At 33.1% G+C, this 22,994-nt stretch overlaps 1 protein-coding gene across 15 annotated transcripts in view; it reads right to left on the reverse strand.

The window, feature by feature from the left end:
- Window positions 1-22,994, reverse strand: part of NAV3 (neuron navigator 3) — a 1,064,916-nt gene that overhangs the window by 87,118 nt on the left and 954,804 nt on the right. For all 15 annotated transcript variants that reach the window (XM_031938355.1, XM_031938352.1, XM_031938354.1 and 12 more), the window contains 4 exons: window positions 21,626-21,814; window positions 16,213-16,265; window positions 4,332-4,355; window positions 3,611-3,688 (listed from right to left, as the gene is read on the reverse strand). In XM_031938355.1, the coding sequence (XP_031794215.1) occupies window positions 3,611-3,688; window positions 4,332-4,355; window positions 16,213-16,265; window positions 21,626-21,814 (344 nt within the window). The remainder of the gene's footprint in view (window positions 1-3,610; window positions 3,689-4,331; window positions 4,356-16,212; window positions 16,266-21,625; window positions 21,815-22,994) is intronic.

Genomic DNA, 22,994 nt, shown 5'->3' on the forward strand with positions numbered 1-22,994 from the left:
TCTGCATGTATTTGGAAAATTAAAATACTATGAAAATTTTTAAAAGCAAGAAAAAAGAAAAAAAAAATCCTGTAACTGTGCCATTAATCCTATCAACTCTGAATCATTCTCCTGTTTCCAAGCTTATTCTCTCTCCAATTCACATTTTACACAGTATCCACATAATCTTGCTAATATGAAACTGAATTCATATTTGTGCAAATAAACTTTCAATATCTTTCCAACTGTCTAGACAATAGAGTGGTCCTAACATTTAATGTCATTCACCTTTTCAATTTTATTTTCTACCCCTCTTCATAAATTGCATGTTCTACCCATACTGAATGATTTTTCAACTCCTGGTTTTTGTCTTACCCTCTCTATCACTGGGTCTTTGCTTATACCCTTCTCCAAACTGAAAATGAAAACTTCCTTTTTCCATTCCCAGCTAATTGCCCTATCTTTTTTCAAAGTCAAATTTAGGTCTTTTCCTGATCCCTTTCTTGATCTCATCCCTAGTTGAAAATTATCCTGACTTTCATTAGTTCTCTCCTTAGCATTTATTTCATTCTTCTCTGCATCATTATAATTATTTAAGAAAAATGCTTTCTCCTCTAATGCCCTAAAATTGCAATTGTAATATCCTTGAAATGAGAGTCTATCCTATACAAATCATTCAGTCAGATCAACTAATAAATAAGCATTTATTAAATATTACTTAATTTATTATTTACTTGGGGTTAGGCCCTGAACTTGGCAAAGGTGATACAAAGAAAGGTAAAAACTTCTTCATTAGGAATTCATATTAGAATGGAGAAGACAACATGTGAACAACTAGATATACCTAAGATATATACTGAATAGATGGAAATGAGTTTTAGAGTATTTTATCACAACCCCTTTCTGAATTGGCATCTGTCTGGAGCTATAAAGCCTACTGTAGTAAGTGGGATTTGAGCTTAGTCTTAGGAAAGTCCCAGAAACTGTCTGCCTTCTATTTTCTTTCCCTAATGGCTACTTTTTCCTGATTTATATGTGTTATTGATTACTATAAAGTTAAATAGACAGCACAGGAATGGGAGATGGAATGTGATGTTCTAGGAATTTGGTTTGGCCTGTAACTGGAAGAGAAGAAAGTAAGTAAATGGGAAAAATAACAATGGTCAAGTTATGATGAGCTTTAAAGGACCAATAAAAGAGTTTATACCTACTTCACAAGTAGGTAATAGGGGGTCACTGGAACTTATTGAACAGAACAGGGGAAGAAGGGGAAGCCAGTATAAGGAAAAGATAACCTACAAAGGAAAATCTCTTCTTAGGAAAATAACCTTAAAATCTGAGATGGGAAATGGGGAGCTGTTTGAGGAGGAGTCCAAATAATATATCACAATAGTTCAGGCCAAAAGAGATGGTGTCCTCAATTAGGAATTGCTTCTATGTGGGTGGAGAGGAGGGGAAGATGCTGAGATTAAAAAACATACAAGAATTAGTAATAAATTGATAGGAGAGTGAGGAGTTGAGGATGATAAAGTTTGTGAAACTGAGTCACTAGTGGAATGGTGATACCTTCAACAGTAATAAGTATCCATCTATTAAAATAATATATACCTTCCCCTCAGAAGAAGGGAATATTTGCTGGGAAAATTAATGATTATTCTTTCAGATATATTGAGTCTGAGATATCTAAAGAACCTTCTGTTTGAGATGTCCAAAAAGTAGTTGATAATAAGAGATGAGATAGTTTGAATATGTTGCTACTGTTGTTCAATCATTTCAACAATGTCTGATTCTCTGTAACCTCATTTGGAGTCCTGCCAAAGATGTTGGAATGGTTTGCCAATTATTTCTCTAGAAGAAGAATAAAAGTAAAGAGTGTTAAGTGATTTGCCCAGGATCACACTGCTAGGAAGTATCAGGGCAGATTTGAAGTCAGGAAGATGAGCTCTATCCATTTTGCCATCTCTGCCCCTAGATTAGATAAATAGATCTGGAAATTATTTTCACTAAGATCATAGTTGATGAGATCACCAAAGGAGACAGACAGAGAGAGAGAGAGAGAGAGAGATGCTGCCCTAAAGAATTGTGGTAATGTTCAGGGTTGGCGATTGTGATGGGAATAAAGAATCGAAAAATTAGGACTAAGAAGTCCTTAGGAAGATGATCACAAGAGATCAGTACTATAAAAACCTTGTAAGGAGACCATAAGTGCGAAAGAAAGATGGAAACTCTAGAGGGGACTTCTCTTACCCATGAGATAATTCCCCTGTTTAGCATTTAAATCCTTTCTCACTCCTGCCCCATCTGATCTTCCCAGATGTAACCCTTCTATGTATCCTATAGCCCAGGCATTTTGACCTGCTCTCTGTTCTTCACATAGGATTCCATTTCCTATGGAACTGACTTTGGAAATGGTTATCCATATATGGAATGCTCTTCCCTTCTCATTAGTGGCTTTCATAATCCTTGGCTTCCTTCAAGTCTCAACTCAATCCCTATCTTCTGACAAAAGTGTTTTTTTCCAACTAGTTTACCCTGCCTTCTAGTTTCTTCCTCCAAATGGTGATATGTTTTAGATAAATAATCATTCTACCAATGTGTTTATTGTCTTCACAGTTATAATAAGGTAATTCTTTGAGGTTGAAGATATGGCTTTTTTAGTTTTGACTGCTACTCTCTTTTTTAAAAATTGCTTTATTTTTTCCTGTTTTTATATACATACATATGTGTGTGTGTGTGTGTGTATAAACTTTTAAAATACACATTTCTTTATGAGTCATGTTGAGAGAGAAAAATCTGAACAAAAGGGAAAAACCATGGGAGAGGGAAAAAAAACAGAAAAAAAAAAGTCAATATAGCCTGTATTGATTTATATCCAATCTCTATAGTTCTTTTTCTGGATGCAGATGGCATTTTCTATCCAAAGTTTATTGGGATTGCCTTAGATTGACTGCTACTCTGAAATGCTTTGCATAATGTCCTTAGTGTAGACTTGTTTAGTAATTTCAATCATGTTAGATTTTTCTTGACCCCATTTAGGATTTTATTGGAAAAGATTCTGAAGTAGTTTGCCATTTTCTTGTCCACCTCACTTTACAGATGAAGAAACTGGGACAAACAGGACTTAATGACTTGGAGTGTCACACAGCTAGAAAGTGTCTAAGGCCAGATTTGAACTCAGGAAGCAGAGTCTTTCTGACTCCAGACCTAATGCTCTAGGCATTTTGGCACCACTTAGCTGCCCATTGATATCTACTATCTTTTATTATTCTTTTTTTTTCACTTTTTAGAGGCAGTGATGTAGAATGGATAGGTGCTATTATTATCCCTATTTTACAAATGAGGTAATTGAAACAGAGAGAACTTGTGTGTCTTGCCCAGTGGAACACAGCTAACAAGTAAGGAAGCCAAAATTCAAATTTAGGCCTTTAAGAATCCATCTCTCACATTCTATCCACTATTCTACCTAGCTTCCCACAAACTTAAACAAACTAATAAAACTAAATGTCCAATAAATAAAATATTTAAATATTAAGTTAATGACAGATTTTCTTATATTAATACAAACGATGTCATATCATAACACTGTAATCCCTTAAATTTTCTCTTATATCAAAAACCAGAAATGACTTACATTCGCTGAAAGTTGAGATGTAAGAGTTGCGACCTTTTCCTGTGATGCAACCAGCTCCCTCCGTAGTTTATGAATTTGCTGAATTTATGAGGGAAAAATGAATTTATTGTATTTATTTTTGTGTGAAATAAAACCACATACCTACTACACAGGTCTCAAGAAACAGCCATCAGAGTTACTTTTAAAATTAATTCTTTTTAAATGGTTAGGGTTTTGGATTTAGTCATTCATTTTATCCTATAAAAAATCTGACATCTTAGAATCAGTACATACTGTTCAATTCCATTGGCCTAGGGAAATGAAACTGTAATAAGATTCCAGTTAAAGAAGAAAATGACCTAAAAATCTGGGTGGTGAAAGTGCCTACCTACAGTAGTTCTCTTTAGTTCTGAAGGGATTTTGATGTAAACAATTCTGGTATCTATCTACAATCTTTCTGAAAAATATTCTCAGCAAACAGAAGAGCCCATATTTGTTCAGCAATTGTATCATGGAGACCCCTAGTGGTAGCAATATATTATTCATGAATTATAACAACATTATTAACAGTAAGACTGCTATTAGGACCTAGTCCTAGAGAGTTAGAATTAATGATAGATAGGAAGAAAGGAAGGAAAAGAAAGGGAAGGGAAAAAAAAGGAGGAACAGAAGGATAGGTAGAGTTAGAGATAAAGAAACATAGAAATAGAGATGATAGATAATTATTATTACATATTTTTACCTCAGAATGTGCTTTTTCTTCAGCCTGCAAAAGAGAAACAGAGTGTGAATTCAGAATCAGGACAATTGAATACACATGCAAATGAAATGCATTCTGAGCAAACATAAAGATTATTAGGCATGATGAACCAGCAGAAAAATGTATATTAAAAAAATAAGAGTTTAAAGTTAAAATTTTCAAGGAACCAGACAGAAATGTAGGCAAATGTGCTTGTTGCATAAGCATAATGACAATGTTGGACTCTGAGGCAGGAAGGCCATGCTGGAATTTGGATTCTATCATCTAGCTACTCTGTGAAATTGTGCATGTCATTTCAGAGCTCTGGCATTCTGTAAATCTGTAATTTATAGGGGGTTGCCTTTAAAGATCTCTAAGTTTCTTTTTAGTCTTAAATTGATGACCCTATGATATGTGAATAACATTTTTTTTAGGTCAGCAGGAAGGAGTAAGGTAGTATACAAATGTGAAAAGAATTTAGGTTTATAATCAAAGGATCTGGCTTCAAATCTAGTTTCTGTCTTTTATTACTGATATATCATTGGGCAATTTTTTTATTTAACTTCTCTTGGTTTTGGTTTATTGTCTTTGCTGGTAAAATAAGAAGCAGTTGGATTTTATAACTTCTTTATGGAAGTTTCCAGCTCTAAATCTATTATCTTATGATAGAGAATGTTAATGATGTCATCAGAATCAAGTTATTAGCAACTTTAAAATAGCTTCCTTTCTTTTAAGATTGACACCATACTAGTCATAGAATCAGATAGAAGTAAAAAAAAAAAAAAAGAGGGCGGTGAATCTTACTGTTTCTACATAAATTGTAAGGTCCATTCTTTATGAGTTATGGGAAATACATACAATGCCGGTGATTTTTGTAAATTCCACTCTAGAAAGTCAATTTCTTATTTCCTATCCTTGCACATCTTAAGTAAGTTTTTAAAAGTAGCAAAATAAAATCCCCACAAAACTGACTCTGCTGGTTGTGATAGCTTTCATTTTTATTTTCTTTTCTTATTAAGCTGTAAGTCAGCAAAATGGGAAAACTAAGTAAGAAGGTGATGACTAAATGTATCTAAAACATCTTTAGTTGAAAAGCTTATGAAAATAAAGACTGTTAGAGTAACCTGATGGGTGTTTTTGGCCTCAATTTTGAAAAACTCCTAGCTCTGGTTTCCCTCTTCATGCTGGTTGCAATAATGCTAGGAAATGAATTATGGGAACCATTACTTTTGGGAAGCTGCCTCATTCTGACAGAGTTTGAAAGGACACAATGCTACTGATTATAAGGCAACTGTGTTCAATGTATTCAAACAATTTCATTTAAAATCTGTAAAACAATCCTTTGTCTGGTATTTCTAACTGCCCTGATTAATTGATACAAAAATACATGCAATTAAAAAAAAATATGTTTTTCCTTCCTTACAGGAATAAGAACTAATGCCAGTAGGAAAAGTGTTAAACCCAGATTTTTGTTGTTCAGCCATTTTTCACTTGTATCTGAAACTCCATGACCCCATTCTCTTCATAAAGATGTTGGAGTGGTTTGCCATTTCTTTTTCCACTTCATTTTACAAATGAGAAAACTGAGGTAAACAGGATTTAGTGATTTGCCCAGGAATCATAGAGCTATTAAGTGTCTGAGGCCAGAAGAGCCTTCCTGATAGGAGACCAGAAGCTTAGAAGTTCTATTTCTAAAACATTCACATCATTTTTACTACTTTTATCTATATTATCCTGTTGTAACTGTGATTAAAATAATAACAATCCTCTCCCACCACCAGCACCTCATAAATAACAACCTTTTTTCTAATAGTTAAATTATAGGTTAAAAAAGTATAATTTTATCTACTGAACAATCTAATGATTTTCAAAATTGGGCTCATGTTTTAAGACAGAAAGGAGATGACATCACATGAGGAAGGATTTAGAATCAGGGTTCAAATACTGCCTCTAATAAATTATTCCCTCTATCCTCTTAGCCAAATCACTCATAGATGTAGAACTGGTCTGAACTTCAGGGACAATCTAATCCCAACCTCTGATTTTATGTATAAGAAAATTAAAGCGTAGTCATATACAAACACATTTTCTTGATCTTCACTGTAGTTTACTCTATGTACTAGATAGTCCCATATTTTTTATTATTATTTTTCTTCCTTAATAATTTTTTAAAAAAATATTTATTTTTGATTTAAACAATAAAACATACATTTCCATAAGAGTGAAATTAAAAAGATTGTACATGAAACTACAAATTTATTAATCTTGCAATTTTTAAAAATACATGTTATCATGTAAATTTTCCCCTTTTTTTTCTTCTTTCCCCATATTTTATGTGAGTACTTTGCAAATTTCTTTTAATTTTTCTGCTACTCTAAATACTACTTCTATACTTGTTCTTAGTAAGTCATGACAAAAAAGTATTTTTGTGACTGAATTTAAAGAAATATAAGTTCTTCATTTTGAAATGACAAATGAAATTGTCATAACACCTTTGGTACAACTATAAGAGGTGCTTTTCTTTGTCCCACTGAATTTTCCATTAACAACATAGTTAAAATCTTTCTATTAAAATCAATTTTTCCCTGAAGGTCATGAAATAATTACATAGTATATTCTCTGCCAAGCTAAAGAACTGATATTCCAAAAACTGTGGCTTTTCTTATCACCACCCTATTCAAGTAGTTTCAGCAATAGTTATATTTTGTCTAGGGTCAAACATAAACCAAGCACTTCATAATATGGTTCCAAATTATTTTTACAGATTTATCTTAATATTGGTCTTCATGAACAATATGATTCAGTTAATCTTGATAATATAGTGTTTCACCTCAGTACTTAATAGCAAGCTGTCTCCCTTCCTCTAACTCCTCTTTTGGGATGTAAACTTTTGCCAAAAAACAATTCTAGTGTTATTTTCTATATAATGTCTTTCCTGATCTACCCAGCAATTAGTGCTGATCATTGCCCCACTCAAAAAAATAAAATAAAATAAACCAATCCCCCCAAAAACAACAACAACAAAAAAACTCAAACTACTTTGTATTTACTCTATATATTTTACAAATTCTAACCTATATCCTTCCTGGTTTTCCTCATTACAATTTCATTATACTGTTTGTATCTCTAGGATGTATTGTAGTGCTTTGTCCATCAAATATTCCCAATAAATATTTATTGAAAGGGGTTCTAGGGTTGATTCCTTATTTGGTTTTATACTGTGACCCTAGACCAGACATGTCAACCTCATTGATCTGGATTATCTCCAGAGTCCTTTTCAGTTTCATCTTTTCATTCTTAACTCCTGCCACTTTGGCTCATGTTTTTTCCTGTTACTGGAAAAGATCTCTTTGCACATCTCTGACCACTAAACTCCCCCACACACTTCTTCAATAACTAATATTTCAAATCTAAAGTTTAAAAATTACCTAGTAGGCCAGAAACCCTGAAAAGTCTTCGCTTTCTAGTTAGGCCATCTTTCACTTCATGTTTTATCTAATTTTAAATTACTAAATGGGTATTACCTCAGACAAACTGAAACCTGGGAAAGATCTGAGTTTAAAAAGGTCAAGATGTCCCACTACATCTGTGGTCATCTCCTGTCATCCTGCCCTCTATCTAGAGACTGGAGTCAAGATGACTGGAGGATAGAGGGATGACTTTGAAATTCACCTGCAATTCAAGCTATCACACTTTTGATGTCATGGGTACTATTTGAAAAAAAACAAAACAAAACAAAACAGACAACAATCTTATACTAAACCACTTTTGATTCCCAATTCCAACCCAGACTAACATATTTTCTACTTTCTCTACAATACAATATTGTTTTGCTTACATTTTCCTTATAACTTGCCCCATCCTATTTTGCAGGTAATCAGTGGGTGCCAAACTTTGAATCAGGAAGAGCAGAATTCAAATCTAGCCACAAATTCTGTATTATTTAGGTTACTGAATTGACCTAGCTACAGTCACTTAACCACTCTCAACCTCAGTTTCCTTATCTGTAAAAAGGAGATGATAATAGGACCTACATCTCCAGGGTTTTGTGACAATGAAATTTAACATCTATGTAAAATGCTTTATAAAAATTAAAGTGCTTTATAAATGATAGCTATTATGACCACAAAAGTTAGCTATTATTATTAGCATGGTTACTTAAATATAAGTCTTACTTGCTGTACTAAAATAAAATGTGTTGCTACTTGGAACCATGACTATTTTTCTCCATTAAATTCTCCCACCCACAATTCCCAGGCCCTCCAGGAACTGGTATTTGCCCAAGTGCTACAAAAATTGCAATTTAAATTCAGCTGGATTAATATTTCTATAGCTTTTCCTGATTTACATAATAATTCTTTCTTCCCCAGATTTCTTTACTTCTAATCCCATCACTTAACTACACTCTTAATCAATATCCTCTCCTTCATCCTCCTTTCTCCTCTCTAATTGGAGAGCTGGTTGTTATGGTACTAAATTTCTCTCAATGCCTTCATTTATAGAGGTCAGAAAATGGTTTTTTTGGTTGTTGTTTTTTTTACCCACTCCTCTCTTCATCTGTTGCTTTACCTGATTTCAACTCCACTGAATAAAATGTTCCTAAAAGTCTTCTCCAGTATCCCATCCCACTTTCCTAACTCCTTTTGTGTTTTGTCTTTCCCCTTTAGATTATTGTGAGCTATTTGAAGGCAGGGAGTGTCTTTCTTTTTATTTATTGTATACATCAGGCTTAGCAATGTGCTTGGCATATAGTAAGCCTTTTATAAAATGCTTATTGGAATACTAGATTAGATTGGATTGAAGTATACTTCCACTACTGTTTCGATTTAATATTTTAGAAGTATTTAAGTAATGAGGTATTTAGAATGAGTATTTAGAAGTATTTCCACTACTGTTTCGATTTAATATTTTAGAAGTATTTAAGTAATGAGGCAGAATATGAGAAACATTTTATTCCATAAATTACAAATAAAATTATTATTCTTTTGTAATTACTTGAACAAAGAAAATTACACATGTAATTATATATATATATATATATATAATTATATGATAAAATACATAATTACATGAGTCAGTCATTTTTTTTTTTTTTTGTTGTTCCTCTGAGGCAGGTGTGATGGCCAAGGGAATATCAAGGTAAAAAAAAAAAAAAAAAAAAAAAAAAGAAAGAAAACAGCCAAAAAAAATTTTTTTCCTCACTAAAAAGAGTGTTTTAAAAAACATCTTTACTTTTAGAATATTAGACTGACCCCTCAGTCTATACCAAAAGGTATAGCTTGTTATGGGCCTCGTCACAAACTACTAGAAAGAAGATGCAATGAGACAACTAATACAAAACTTAAGAAATTCTATATTTTTTAAATTTAAACCACACATATTTTGTTCATTTTAATACTGGGAATATTTTTAGAATTAAAATTAAACTATTTAAATTCTAATCCTTTTTTTAAGTTTAAAAGGGGTAGAGATGAAGGAAGAATACTCCTTGTGACACTGTCAGCATCTGTGATTTCATAGACAACTGCTCTTTTGATAAAAGGACTTTAAATAGTTTCTTGCTAATTTATTCTTTGCTCTTTGTCATCAAAGTAGAAAATCCCACAAAATGCCTATCCTTGCTTTCAGGGTAAAGCAAATACAAAACTTATTATTTTAAAATGCTTTAATCTTTTACTCTCTCATTTTAGTTTAAAAAGAAAGAGGGAGACAGATAGACAAAGAAACAGAGAAATCCAAGCCCTATGATGTACATAAGAGAGAACTGGAAAATGAGTCATGTAAGTGATTTTCCTAACGTTATCTACTAGATATTGGCTGAATCAATTCAAGACTCTTTGGCTATAATGAACAGTGATGATGAAAAAAATAATGTCAGCTACAGGAATACTGCTTTGCTACTGTTAAAGAAGTTTCATATATGTATACACATGTATGTGTCTATGTATAATTGGAACTCCTAGTGCAAGGCCATATCAGGTGGGTTATTGTGTCTTCTAAACACAGCTGAGTCTCTAGTCCCTTTGAGGAGGGTACTTAAAACTGGGGTCCATAGACCTGGTCCATGAAGAGATTTCTATTGAGTCATGAGATTGGATGGGGAAAAAAATAGTAATGCCTTCCCTATAATTGGTTTCTTTGGAATGCTACATATCTTATTATAGTTTTCTCATTTAAAAATCCATATTTTAGATTATATTGGCAAAGGAGTTCCTACACAGATATGAATCCCTCTATCTTTAAAATTCTGGGAATTCTTATTACTTCATTTTCAATTTCACATCTTTTGTCTTTTCTGATGTGGCTTAATTTGCTTCCTAATAAGTTCTACAGTATTAGGTGGAGGAATTGATAAAAATTAATCCCTGAGACAAGCAGGAAGAAGGCATGATAGAGATGAGTTTAGCTCCACCTTCTGGGGAGGCCATCTAGTCTGAAATCCAATTATATCAAATTCCTGAGACCCATCTTCTATAGAGTCTCACCTGTCAGAAATTCTAGTCATGTCCTTGAGGTTAAATTTTCCCTATAAAATCTACTTATGAGTCATTCCATGGCTATTGCCTTCCTTGGTGTTAGTCCACTACTGCATTCTGTCTCACAATATCTTTCTCTTTATCTCTCCTTTATGCCACATGATATCACTCCTAAATCAACTGTGGTGCCTGATGTAATCTCTGATGAGGGGTTTGGTACCAAATGATGGTAGACACCAAAAGTTGGGGTTTGATCATGTGAAGAATTCGCAATAGCCATTCTCTCTGGCAAAAGGTAGATAGAGGAATGGGTTACAGACAAAATGGAAGGATACAGTAGATACCGGGAATGTTAAATATGAATTAGAGTGGGAAAGCATATAAAAGACAAGTTCCTCAGTGGAAGTCACCTAGTAGAAAGGGAGAACCTCAGGTTGGGGCATGACCTTAGCTGGTAGGCTAAGTACTAAGAGAGTTAGCATCCTAAAAGAATATTTCTTTCAGATTAATTCTGAAAAAATTCCCAGTCTACTTCCTAATCAGAGCAAGTATTTTAAATTGTTTTTCAATCATTTTAGTTTAAATTCATTTAGAAATAATTCTAATTAATCTGTAGATTTGGGATTTTTAATGTAAATTCAGCTAATTTATCAGTTCATTTTAGCTTTGAATAGGTATTTCTTCCCTTTCCATTAAAAATTGTGATCCTCTTCCATATGAATTTTCAGAGAATAATTGCAAAGATGAGGCAGTAGAGTTTTTAAATTAGCCAAGTGTTCTATCCTGCTTACATTGCATCATTTTCTCTGTGCTGACATTTGGTGAAAAGTTACCCAATTTAAATTAAGGGTTCTGCTAAAAGAGCAAATGCAGAATGGTAATTCTGTTCCAAATATTATTATATGGAGTTCCCCTAGAAAGTTGACATTTCTGATGCTTTAATATTGATTTTCTAAAATTATCATTACTAATTCATCCCTAAGAAAACATAGTGATCATTCAATGAGATTTTAGTGGTAAAAAAAAAAAATGTCACCAGAACAAGTTTTTGCCATGTGACCAGAAAGATGGCTCTCTCTTATTTGTTATGTAAGGTGCATTTCAGTTGTAAAATGTAAATTTTATCCACAGATGAGCTACACCCCTTTCCAGCATTGAAGAAGTATAGCTTCTAAGGAAAGATAGCAGTAATTTTGGGGGGGCTTCTATTGTGGCAATCTAATTCCCAAGTTCTCTGGCTTTGCCCTACACACACACACACACACACACACACACACACACACACACATCCAACCTAGGAATGCTATTGTTCTGATAATCTGTCTGATGCTGAATAGACCACTCCTCAGTTCATTGCTGACTGATAATCTGGTCAGTAAGAACTAAATTCTGGAGCCACTTCCCAGCTCATTGCTGACTGTCCAATAGATAAATTCCAGAGACCACACCTCTGGGCCATAGAATTAGCATGTCAAAAATAAAAGGTAAAGGGGTCTCCTCTCTCTTAGGACTTTGTTAATTTCTTTTGGAATTCAGCCCACTTGTATTAGTATTACAATTACAATAAACTTTGTCCCTTGACTAGGAAATTAGTTCAGACCTGCGAATTCTTTTGAGACATTTCGGGACACTGGTCTGTAACCCCAAACTTTTGGAGTCCCTTTCCCAACCTCAACAGTGTGAAGCATCCATGGTTCTATAACAGAAGACAGAGACCTTGAGTCCGTCTCCAGAATTTCTTCTCTCCAAAAGACAGAAAAAAAGGAAATGACAAGTCAGTGCCAGAGATCTATTATTTAACCAAGGATTATGGACAATTAAAACCTTTATGTTCCTTGTTTGTCTCCAGTTAAAAAAAAAATCACTCTAAATTATCTTCCTTATCTCTCTTTTACCACTTTAGACCTTTTTTTTTTTTTTTAATGCTATTAGACTTGCTAGCTAAGTGAATTGCTAATTTGCTAGACCTCATTCTGAGTCTAGCCTGAAACACTCTGGGCTTCTCCACCGTAAAGCAGTCTCCCCAATTTTAAGTCCCACTCCTCCAGAGTAGCAGGCCCCCCAAAAAGCACAAATTCTTTCCTGGGGAGAGGGATGATCCAAAAGCAAACTTTTTTTCTGGACTGGATTTATTTGAGGAATGCCTGAAATAGATCAATTTTGTTTTGTGTTGATCTCATTTTTTCTGGGATGCTGCGACAGTGGGAGTCAACTATGAGAATGGAATTGGGACTCCCTGTCAGCAAAGGTGCCTTTTGTCAGGAGGAACATCTTCAACATAACTCTTCAGTATCTCTGGCTTGAAATTCCCATAAAGAAAGAAAACACAGGTGGCAATTTGGCTATAATTTAAAAAAAATTCTAACGAATTTTTTGTTGCAATCTGAAATTTAGGATTGAAAACTGCATCATAGTTTTATTTTAGATTAGTTAGCATAATTATAAAAGAGAAGCTGACCCTTCTCTTATTGGTTCCACACCCTCTCTTCATTGATAATTGGGGGAAATGGAAAGAATCCCACTTGTGCTCAGCACTTCTCTGGGCCTACCCTGTTAGAAGGGATAGCCTATTTTTACATGATCCTAATAACTGAATAAATATTGTTGTTGCTGGTTTTTTTTTTAAATTTTCAAGTTTGTGATGGTTATTTTGAGAGCAAAATAATTTCTGTAATGCTAAAGATTGTTTAGATAAGATGCTGTATCAAGGCTCTACTGCTTAGTAATGAAAGAAATGTCTAAGAGAAATTTGTTAGATTTTGGGTTAACTGCAAATTCTCTGAAAATAGTGCATCACGATCTCATTGTTTACATAATATCAGCCCTAAGATAATTTTAGGCACAATTATAAGTTTTTTTTTTCTTTTTTGTACTTAAAGCTTCTGATATGGAATTGGGCTATGTGGGAGAATTTTTTTTTTGGAACTATAATATTATTTCTCAAGTTTGAATCCAAATATGGATGGATGAAATCCAATAAAATCAGAAAACCCCTATCCTAGAAAAATGCCATGGAACTTCAGAAGATGGAGATTTGTTCTTTGGGCAAAAAGGAGTTTGAAAGATGACTTTTTGAACTCTACTTGAGGTCAGATCCTTCTAACTTGATCCCCCAAATCATGTTCCTTTCTATAAGAATGATTTCCACCTATTTCTGAGTCTGGCAAGGGAGTGGAATTTATGTCTGGTTTTCATACCTGAAATCAGATGCTTTGTCTTGTCCCTGCTCTTTGTTCACCTGGATGAAATAGGAGATCTTGGCCTTTTTAAGCTGCACACATTCAGTGATTAAGGCTAGGTAGCAAATGAGGCAAAGAATCTCCTCTTTCATCTAGTAAAAAAAAAAAATCTAAATATATAAATAAATGAATAAATGAATGAATCGGGAAGGAAAACTCTCAGAGTTTCTGGTCAAAGCAGAAATGACTGCTAAGGAAGTGGAATTAACAGAGTAAGTCATTTGCCCTTAGTCAAAAAGGTAGTATCTGAAACTTGATTGTAAGGAAAATCTTGACACCAGGCTATGTGTTCTAGCCACTGAACCAACTGGCTAGTTATTTTAAATGTACATGATAATAGATTTAGACCTGGAAAAAAACTTAGAGATCATACAGCCTCAAGCAATTTAAGAGGCAACTGAGTCCTAGAGAGATAAAGTGACTTATCCAAGTTAGAAGTGATGGGTCCTGGATTTGAACTCAGTACCCATAATTTTAAGTTCAATGCTCTTTCCACTGTACCAACGAGGAAAATAAACTCAAAATTAAAATGCCACCATTGGAATGGGGAAGCTCTAGATTCATGGTTTAATTTGTGTATTTTGTACATTGTGAAGTGAGAAAAGACCTATTTTATCATATTTTGTACTTCAATGCTCTAGCTGTATAAACCTGGGTAAATCATTTAATCTGTCTTAGGTTCATCATTGATATAATGGGGATAATAATACCTATTTCTTAGGATAGTTGTGGGATGAAATGAGATAACAATTACTAAGTATTTAGCATAGAACTTGGCACATAGTTATGCTAAATAAAATTACTCTCATAATTATTAATTCTATATCTATTATCTATATATATATATATGCAGACCTATATGTTCAAATATATACAAATGAATATATTATCATGTCTATATGTATTTATGTGTAACTATGTATATTTACACACACACACACATACATATATTCACACATACACATTATATATATATATATATATATATATACAGACATATTTTCCAGAATATTTTCTAAACCCATGAAATAAAATATATAAAACATTACAAAGAAAATTCAGTTATACTAAAAGAGTTACATATACATATATATGTATTTCATTTAGGGCCTAGTTGTATATGATATGTAACTATATTTCAGTTATTTAATTATATGTACTATATATTTAACTTCATATAATTTCATATACATAATACATATAATTTCAATATGATAAAATCATTGTACTTAATATATTGCATATTATAAGTTGTATAATGTACTTTTCAATATAATATGTAAATATGGACACACATAGCCTCCCTTTCAGAATATTTTTCAAATCTGGTAAAATATATAACATTAAAAAATTATATTGAAACAGTTATATACACATGTAGCTATATTTCAGTTATGGAGAGTTATGTATAATATATAACTGTATTTTAGTTATGTTATATGTTAGTATTACATCTATAGCTATAGTTCAATATAACTGCTTTTTATATGACATAGGGGTCTATGACCAAAAAAAGGTTGATTCTCCATACTTTACCAGCTGCTGCAAGCTGCAATAATATATTATCAAAAGGACAGATCAAACACATTCCTTAGAAGAAGGGTTAGAGAGAAACTAAATATAATAATGTACATTAGGGTTAGAAGGATTTTCTTTTAAATCAATACTTTCCTCTTAGGAAATATCATTTTAAATCCAAATCCATCCCTCAATAAACATTTAAAAACAAGCAAGACATATCTCTGACCTTTCAGAATAATTTCCTCCAATAAGGGAATTCAAACAATATGAAAGAAGCATACTAGAACATCAATTACCCTTTTGGTACTTAAGGGACATAGAACAGAACCAGGTTAAAAGTGATCAACTTGGGGAGACAAAGATAGAACATGGGCTATTACCCTGGTATCTCAGAAACTGCACTAACTTCTTCACTTTGATATACTTCAGTTTTAAATATACACATTAATTAAAATGTTTTCCTTACTTCAATTCAAGTGAAAGAACACATTCAGAAACTGTTAATAGAACCTGCTGGGGGAGGGGAGTTATTAACTACATTTCATTTAATTTATCATCAACTTATTTTTAATTTAATTGAAAGCAAAACTTCATGAAATTCGGGCTCTTTTTGCCATCTCCCTTGTGACTTTGTAAATTAATACTCACTGTAGAATAGAGAGAAGATGTGCTTGAAACCAGTGATAATGAAGACCCATGGACTGGGGAGAGAGGAAAAAAAATATAAGGCAAAAGATCAGTTAAAAACCTTAACATAATGGGCAAACTACCCAAAGGAATGGGAAGCAGATATAGTCAACACAAGTTAAGTCTAAATAGCTTTAGAAAAATCTGACTTCAGGTTGTCTGATAAATATTTTTTCTGCATTTTCTTCCAACCAAAACACTTAAAATGAACACAAAGATACTAAGTTCAAGCCCAATAAAATGCAAAAAGCATAGAACATTTTCTTTATAAAACAATCCATTAATCACATACATTATTCCATATGGAGGAACCTCTCAAATAGGGAATTGTACTCAGAAGGATCTACAATAAAACCTCCTGATTAAATATTCACAGGCTTACATTAAACCAAATAAGCAAATAGCAGAAAGCTTCAAAATTCATTCCCTTTCTTCATTACTCAAGCTCTCCCCTTCATACCAATCACTAAGGGAAAACATAAATGTTTTTTCACTGGAGTTTTTTCCCCCATTTTTTTTTCAATAGCTTTGCTGAAATAGGTACTGACAGTTTATTCTGCTAGACACTTAACATATGAATAGGTGGTCATACTCATTTAGATGCAGAATATTTCAATGCATTCCAAATTGAAGTGCTACAGAAAATAAATGGAGTAAATGGAATTATTGCTTCACTTTTTCATGTAGTATCTCTCTCCTGAGTATCGCTTATTGATTAAAAAAAAATTGGACTACAAATAGTTCATTTTGTTTCTATATACATAAAATATTAAAACCAGAACCAATAGCTCTCAGGTAAAGCTGAGCTTATCAGTCAATGCAGAAAAATCCTGTCGCCTTCCATATACTTTGTAATATGTGTCAGTAATTGGTTTCACAAAGGATGACAGTAATATGCAATTACACAGGCTTTTCTAGTTTAGTTGATACCTTCACATATAATTTTTCAAAGACTCTTTGAGATAGGCAGTATATGGGTCATCATTTCCATTACAGAGATGAAGAAACAGGTCCAAGTTGATCTAGAATCCCATGAATTATAGAACCAGGACTAGAAGCCTTATATGGCTAATGGTTTTCTTAATTGTAAAATCACTAGATTAAACTCAATGTCCTTGAAGGTCTCTTCCTTCTAACATATCAACTATCTTCTGATGATAGATTCTAGCCCCAGAGCTATTCTACTCTCCACGAAACAATGCTACTTCTCAAAATTTCATATCTGTACTACCTCTAAAAACTGTCAGGTAAGAGTGACAATTCTTAAAGTTGAAAGAATAAGTTCAGGGGATCTGAATTAGACCTAGCCACATGGCCAACTAAGCTGTAGAATCTTTGGAAGTTACATAGACATTACATGCTTCAATATCCTTATTTGTTAAACAAGATAGTTGTATATGCTCATGCCTAAGTTCCTTCCACCTTTAAACATTCAAATGTAAGTTTAAGAATTGTTTTATAATCTGTCGCCTACATACTGAAAGGTTATATTTATTTATTTTATTATAATTTTTTATTTATAAGATATATGCATGGGTAATTTTTCATCATTGACAATTGCAAGACCTTTTGTTCCAAATTTTCCTCTCCTTCCCCCCCATCCTTTTCCCCAGATGGCAGGTTGACCAATACATGTTAAATATGTTAAAGTATAAGTTAAATACAATATATGTGTATATGTCCATACAGTTATTTTGCTGTACAAAAAGAATCAGACTTTGAAATAGTGTACAATTAGCCTGTGAAGGAAATCAAAAATGCAGGTGGACAAAAACAGAGAGATTGGGGATTCTTTGTGGTGGTTCACACTCTTTTCCCTGAGTTCTTTTGCTGGGTGTACCTGCTTCAGTTCATTACTATTCTTCTGGAACTGATTTGGTTCATCTCATTGTTGAAAAGAGCCATGTTCATCAGAATTCATCATCATATAGTATTGTTATTGAAGTATATAATGATCTCCTGGTCCTGCTCAATTCATTCAGCATCAGTTCATGTAAGTCTCTCCAGGCCTTTCTTGTGAAAGGTTATATTTAAAAGGGACTTATTTATTCCCTTTCCTTATTCCAGATTGGTTTTGTTTCATGGACCACAGTATCCACGAGATTTTCTTTTCAAAAATACTGAAGTAGTTTGCTATTTCCTTCTCCAGTGGATTAAAGTAAATAGAGGTTAAGTGACTTGCGGGGGGGTGGGGGGGAGGGAAGGGGCACACAGTTAGTAAGTGTCTGGGGCTGTATTTGAACTCAAATTTTCCTGACCTCAGGCCAGTGTTCTACTCACTTTGATATCTAATCTGTCTCCTACATTCCAGACTGCTAAATTCAGAAATAGTTGTTGACTTGGTATTAAGTGAGCCATCTCAAAAAGCTAGAGCAATTTGTTCTGGAATATGGAATTAGTAAATTAATAGTAAATTAATTATTTTTTCAATGTCCTACAAAGGCATACCTATAAACATACACAGCCAGCAAAATCATCCTGGAATTTGCCTCTAGTTTGATTTCTCAATTAGGGCTTCTCTATACAAGAACGTTCAAGAGTGGTGAACACATTTTATTTATTTAGAGAGCACAGAGTAAGACCATACAGTAAATTGATTAAAAGCAAAAAAAAAAAAAAAAAAAAAAAAAAAAAAAAAAAAAAAGACAATTGCAGTAGTTTCCATTAGGTTCATTAAACATGGAAGATTATTTGATTTTGATTATATTATAAATTTCCTATGGATCTGAGATAAATAATGCAATCTCTAAATTATAATCTCCAAATCATGGAATACTATAGATGCTGGAAATATAGGACTGACATGTTTATATTTGTTTAAATTTCATCTGAAATGGTTCCTTCTCCTACCCTCAATCCCTTGGAGAATATGTTATCTGCCTATTCTTGGCAACCAGGTGGATCATTGGGAGCAAACTCTATGGTTCTCATTAACTCCACTGAAGTCTAATCCAAGTCAATGTTGCAGTAAGCCTGGACTCTAATAAACCAGATGATAATCAACTATCACAAGTATTTTTAATATTTACATATGGGTTGCATGATGTGTTGAAGAACTGAAAATATTTAATGTCAAAAAAATAAAAACCCAATACAAACCTTAGTTGGGACATGATGAATATTTTTAATTTCAAGAGTTCTTTCCCTAAGAAGAGAGGATTGTGAGCAATATGTAGAAGGACCAGAGGACTATGTAGTTTTGATGTAAGGAGAAGTTATTCAACTATTAAAGCTATGCAAAAGTGAATTGGGCTGTCCTTGGAGAGAGTGTTTTTCATAAATGAGTAGTCAATTTATGGTTAATTTTTAAGAATACTAAACAACATATTCTTCTTTGGGAATGTATTAGACTAGATTACATCTGAAGTCTTTTCTCTTGTGGAGATTCTGTGAATACACAAATGGATCATCAAGGAATAATTTCAGTAAGTTTGGTGATAATATTCTGGGATGGTCACATGATAATGCAATGTACAGGACTTCTGTTGTTATGCAGCTGTTCAGGTTTTGTCCAACTCTTTGTCAGGCCATTTGGAGTTTTCTGGGAAAAAATAGTTAAGTGGTTTGCAATTTCCATTTCCAGGTCATTTTATGACCTGGAGAAACTAAGGCAAATAGGGGTAAGTGACTTACCTAGGTTACATAGAAAGCAAATGTCTTAGGTTAAATTTGAACTCGGGACTATTAGTCCTGATTTCAGGTCTGACATTCTATGTACTATGGCTCTACCTAGAAATCCCTATGAATATTCCTGTATAGGAACTATGAGTCTCAAAGACCCCTTCTCATATTATTATATCATTGAAGATGATGCTATATGAGTGGGAAGAAAAAATTCAAACTACAAAACTGCTGGTCCCTGAAAAATTTATTCAAGTGAATTTCCACTTATATACTGTATTGTATTTTACCTTTTCTATTCATGTTTCGTCTTTAAAAACAAAGACAAAAAGTATATGCAAAAAATGTTCAGTGAATCAATGAATCATCTTTTATGTTATTATCAGTGAATTCTACAACAATATATATTTAATTTTGGTTCAAACTTTGATGTCTTTTAAAACGGGGCTAATATAATTTATCTAGTATTTATAAATGTAAGCTGCATATAGCTATTTGGGTAAAGTCAAATTTATTGTTTGTGTTCAAAAAACAATATAGAACTTACCATGCATAGAGAACATAAAATATGATGTTTGAAGTAAATTTTAAAAGGTCAGCACATGGCGAGTGGATTTCTGAGTTTAAAAATGGATAACATTTCAGAGTTCATTTCATAATGGGGTTTTGTATCAGAACTTCTATCAGAACAAAACAGAATTTGGATCAATATGCTATTTTAGTTGAACTATATAATATTAACTTGAACTGGTTTCTGAGATACACTGGTTGGTAAAGACTAATTTATCTTTCCTAGTACAATTCCCTAGTAAACCCCAATTGAAATTGCCCTAAAAACCCAAGAAAATCTTTTGTTGGTTCTCTCTCCCTTCCCCTATGTCTGTCTGTCTGTCTGTCTGTCTCTCGCTCTCTCTCTCTCTCTCTCTCTCTCTCTCCACATATACCCCCCCACCAAAGTATACAAATATGTATTATGCATGTCTGTGTCAGACTACTGTGCTGGATTTGGAGTTAAAAAATTTTTAGTTCAAATTCTGCTTGTTAGCTTTGTGGCTTTGGGCATGTCACATTATCTCTCAATCCCAATTTCTTCATTTGTGAAGTAAAGATAATAGTAGTACCTGACTCCCAGTGTTTTTGTGAGGAATAAGATAATACATTAAATGCTTTGTAAAGCTTAAAGTGACATATAAATGCTAGCTATTATGTATGTATCATAAACTTGTTTATACATAGCACTAGAGGGAATTAGAAACTGGTTCTGTATTTTAATTAATATAGGAAACTCCCAGTGATTTTTCCTCATTTTTTTCATCCTCTACCAATATGTATTGATTCTTTGCCACTTACATTCATGAAGCACTTAGAAGTTAAATGATTTTCCAAGAGTCACATAGTCAGTATGTACTTAATAAGTGCATGGCTCATAATTGGCACTTAATAAAAAGTGATAGAGTGATCTTCTGAACATAGGTCTTTTTTTCTCTGAGCTCTCTATATAGTATATAACATTACTTTTCCAAATAGGAACATCATTCTTCAAATGATGTTCAAATTTCCTTTCCTTCAGAGATCCATACATATTAATATTCATTTTAGCAATCAGTAAGACAACCTTTATTCAACATCTGTTTTGTACAAGGTCCATAAGTGTTCTTAGCATTATCAAGAGCAAAACATTACTGTTATCCTTATTTTGGCAGAATGAAAATCTAGACCCCCCCTCCCCTTTATTCTCACCCCTCAGGTTTACCTTCTTCCATGCTGTCTCTGAATGAGCCTGAATGACTAATGGCTCTGGGTCTTTCTTCTAAAGATGTGGCACTACCACACAGCTGGGAGTCATCATACAGATCAAAGGAAGAATCTTGAGCAGGGATACTGTTGGAACGCATCATGCTGGGGCCAGGAAGATTAAACTGGGATAGGTTGGTGGGACTTACTGCAAAACAAAATATATATTCAATTTGCCATTTCCTTGTATATTCAAAAGGGGAAGTTTTTCTTTGAACTAGAGAACAGATTCTTTCAAGAGATTACATAAACAATTCCCCCACCTATCAGTGTAAGGAGATATTATTTATCCTGAAATATTCTATAACATATATGTTATTTAGTTCCAGATACTAAAAAGGATTTTGCCATTTGAGCTCATTGGGTCTGAAATACCAGAGTGAGGAAATTCTTTATACTAAGGTATTTTTTTTCCTAACCAATAGTCTTAGAAACCCAAACATAGCATCAAGAAGATATAAATGATTTATCCACAGTCACATAGTCACTGTGTTATGAATAAGACTTGAAGTGGAAGCCAGGGTCTCTGGCTGAAGCCAGTTTTCCACATACAACTATACCACACATAGTGTTTCTAGTTACACACCGAATGGTAATTATTCTAAAGCCTCAGTTTTCCTTCGAGCTAGCAAAAGCATATCCCTATGAAAAGCAACCTTTCCATTTTAAAATTGATATTAAACAAACACAAAAAAGTGTCATTATCTCCAGAGGTTATAATAAAAATTTAATTACACATTTGCATATGTGATATGAGAAATGAATAAAAAGTTATCTGTTCCCAAATCTTTACCAACTGGATTATGGTAATACATTTATCTAAAGGTCAGACAGAAAGTGGGAGGAGAAATTAAAATAAAATTTCCAAAGTAGAATATTAGAATTAGACAAGCCAAGCTTATATCAACATTTTCAGTGAACATTTCAACTCACACTCATATCACCATTGTAACTATAATATAATAGCAAGTGACATATAAATGCTAGCTTATAATAGCAAGAAAGCTAAATGAATACTTTTGTTTTGTTTTGTTTTAAATGGAAGTGAAATTAATGGTGGATAGTTGTTCTATTTAGCTAAAAATAATCAACCCAGACAAGCCCTAGGTAACTTTTATAATTACTCCCCTTTTTTTTTCTTTACCATATATATTCTTTTAATGTCAAAGAAACTTATCCAGTTTACAAGTTGAAGTTCAAAATTATGTTTGTGAGTTAGTTTAATAGAACTAAGAATGCATTCTCACAAAAAGAAAAGTAGTAAATGGTGTCTAAGTGCCCAATCCAGATCACAAAATCCCATTCTCTCAAAAATGTCATTAAAGTGC

Source organism: Sarcophilus harrisii, chromosome 5 (genome assembly GCF_902635505.1).
Source record: "Sarcophilus harrisii chromosome 5, mSarHar1.11, whole genome shotgun sequence".
Classification (NCBI taxonomy): domain Eukaryota; kingdom Metazoa; phylum Chordata; class Mammalia; order Dasyuromorphia; family Dasyuridae; genus Sarcophilus; species Sarcophilus harrisii.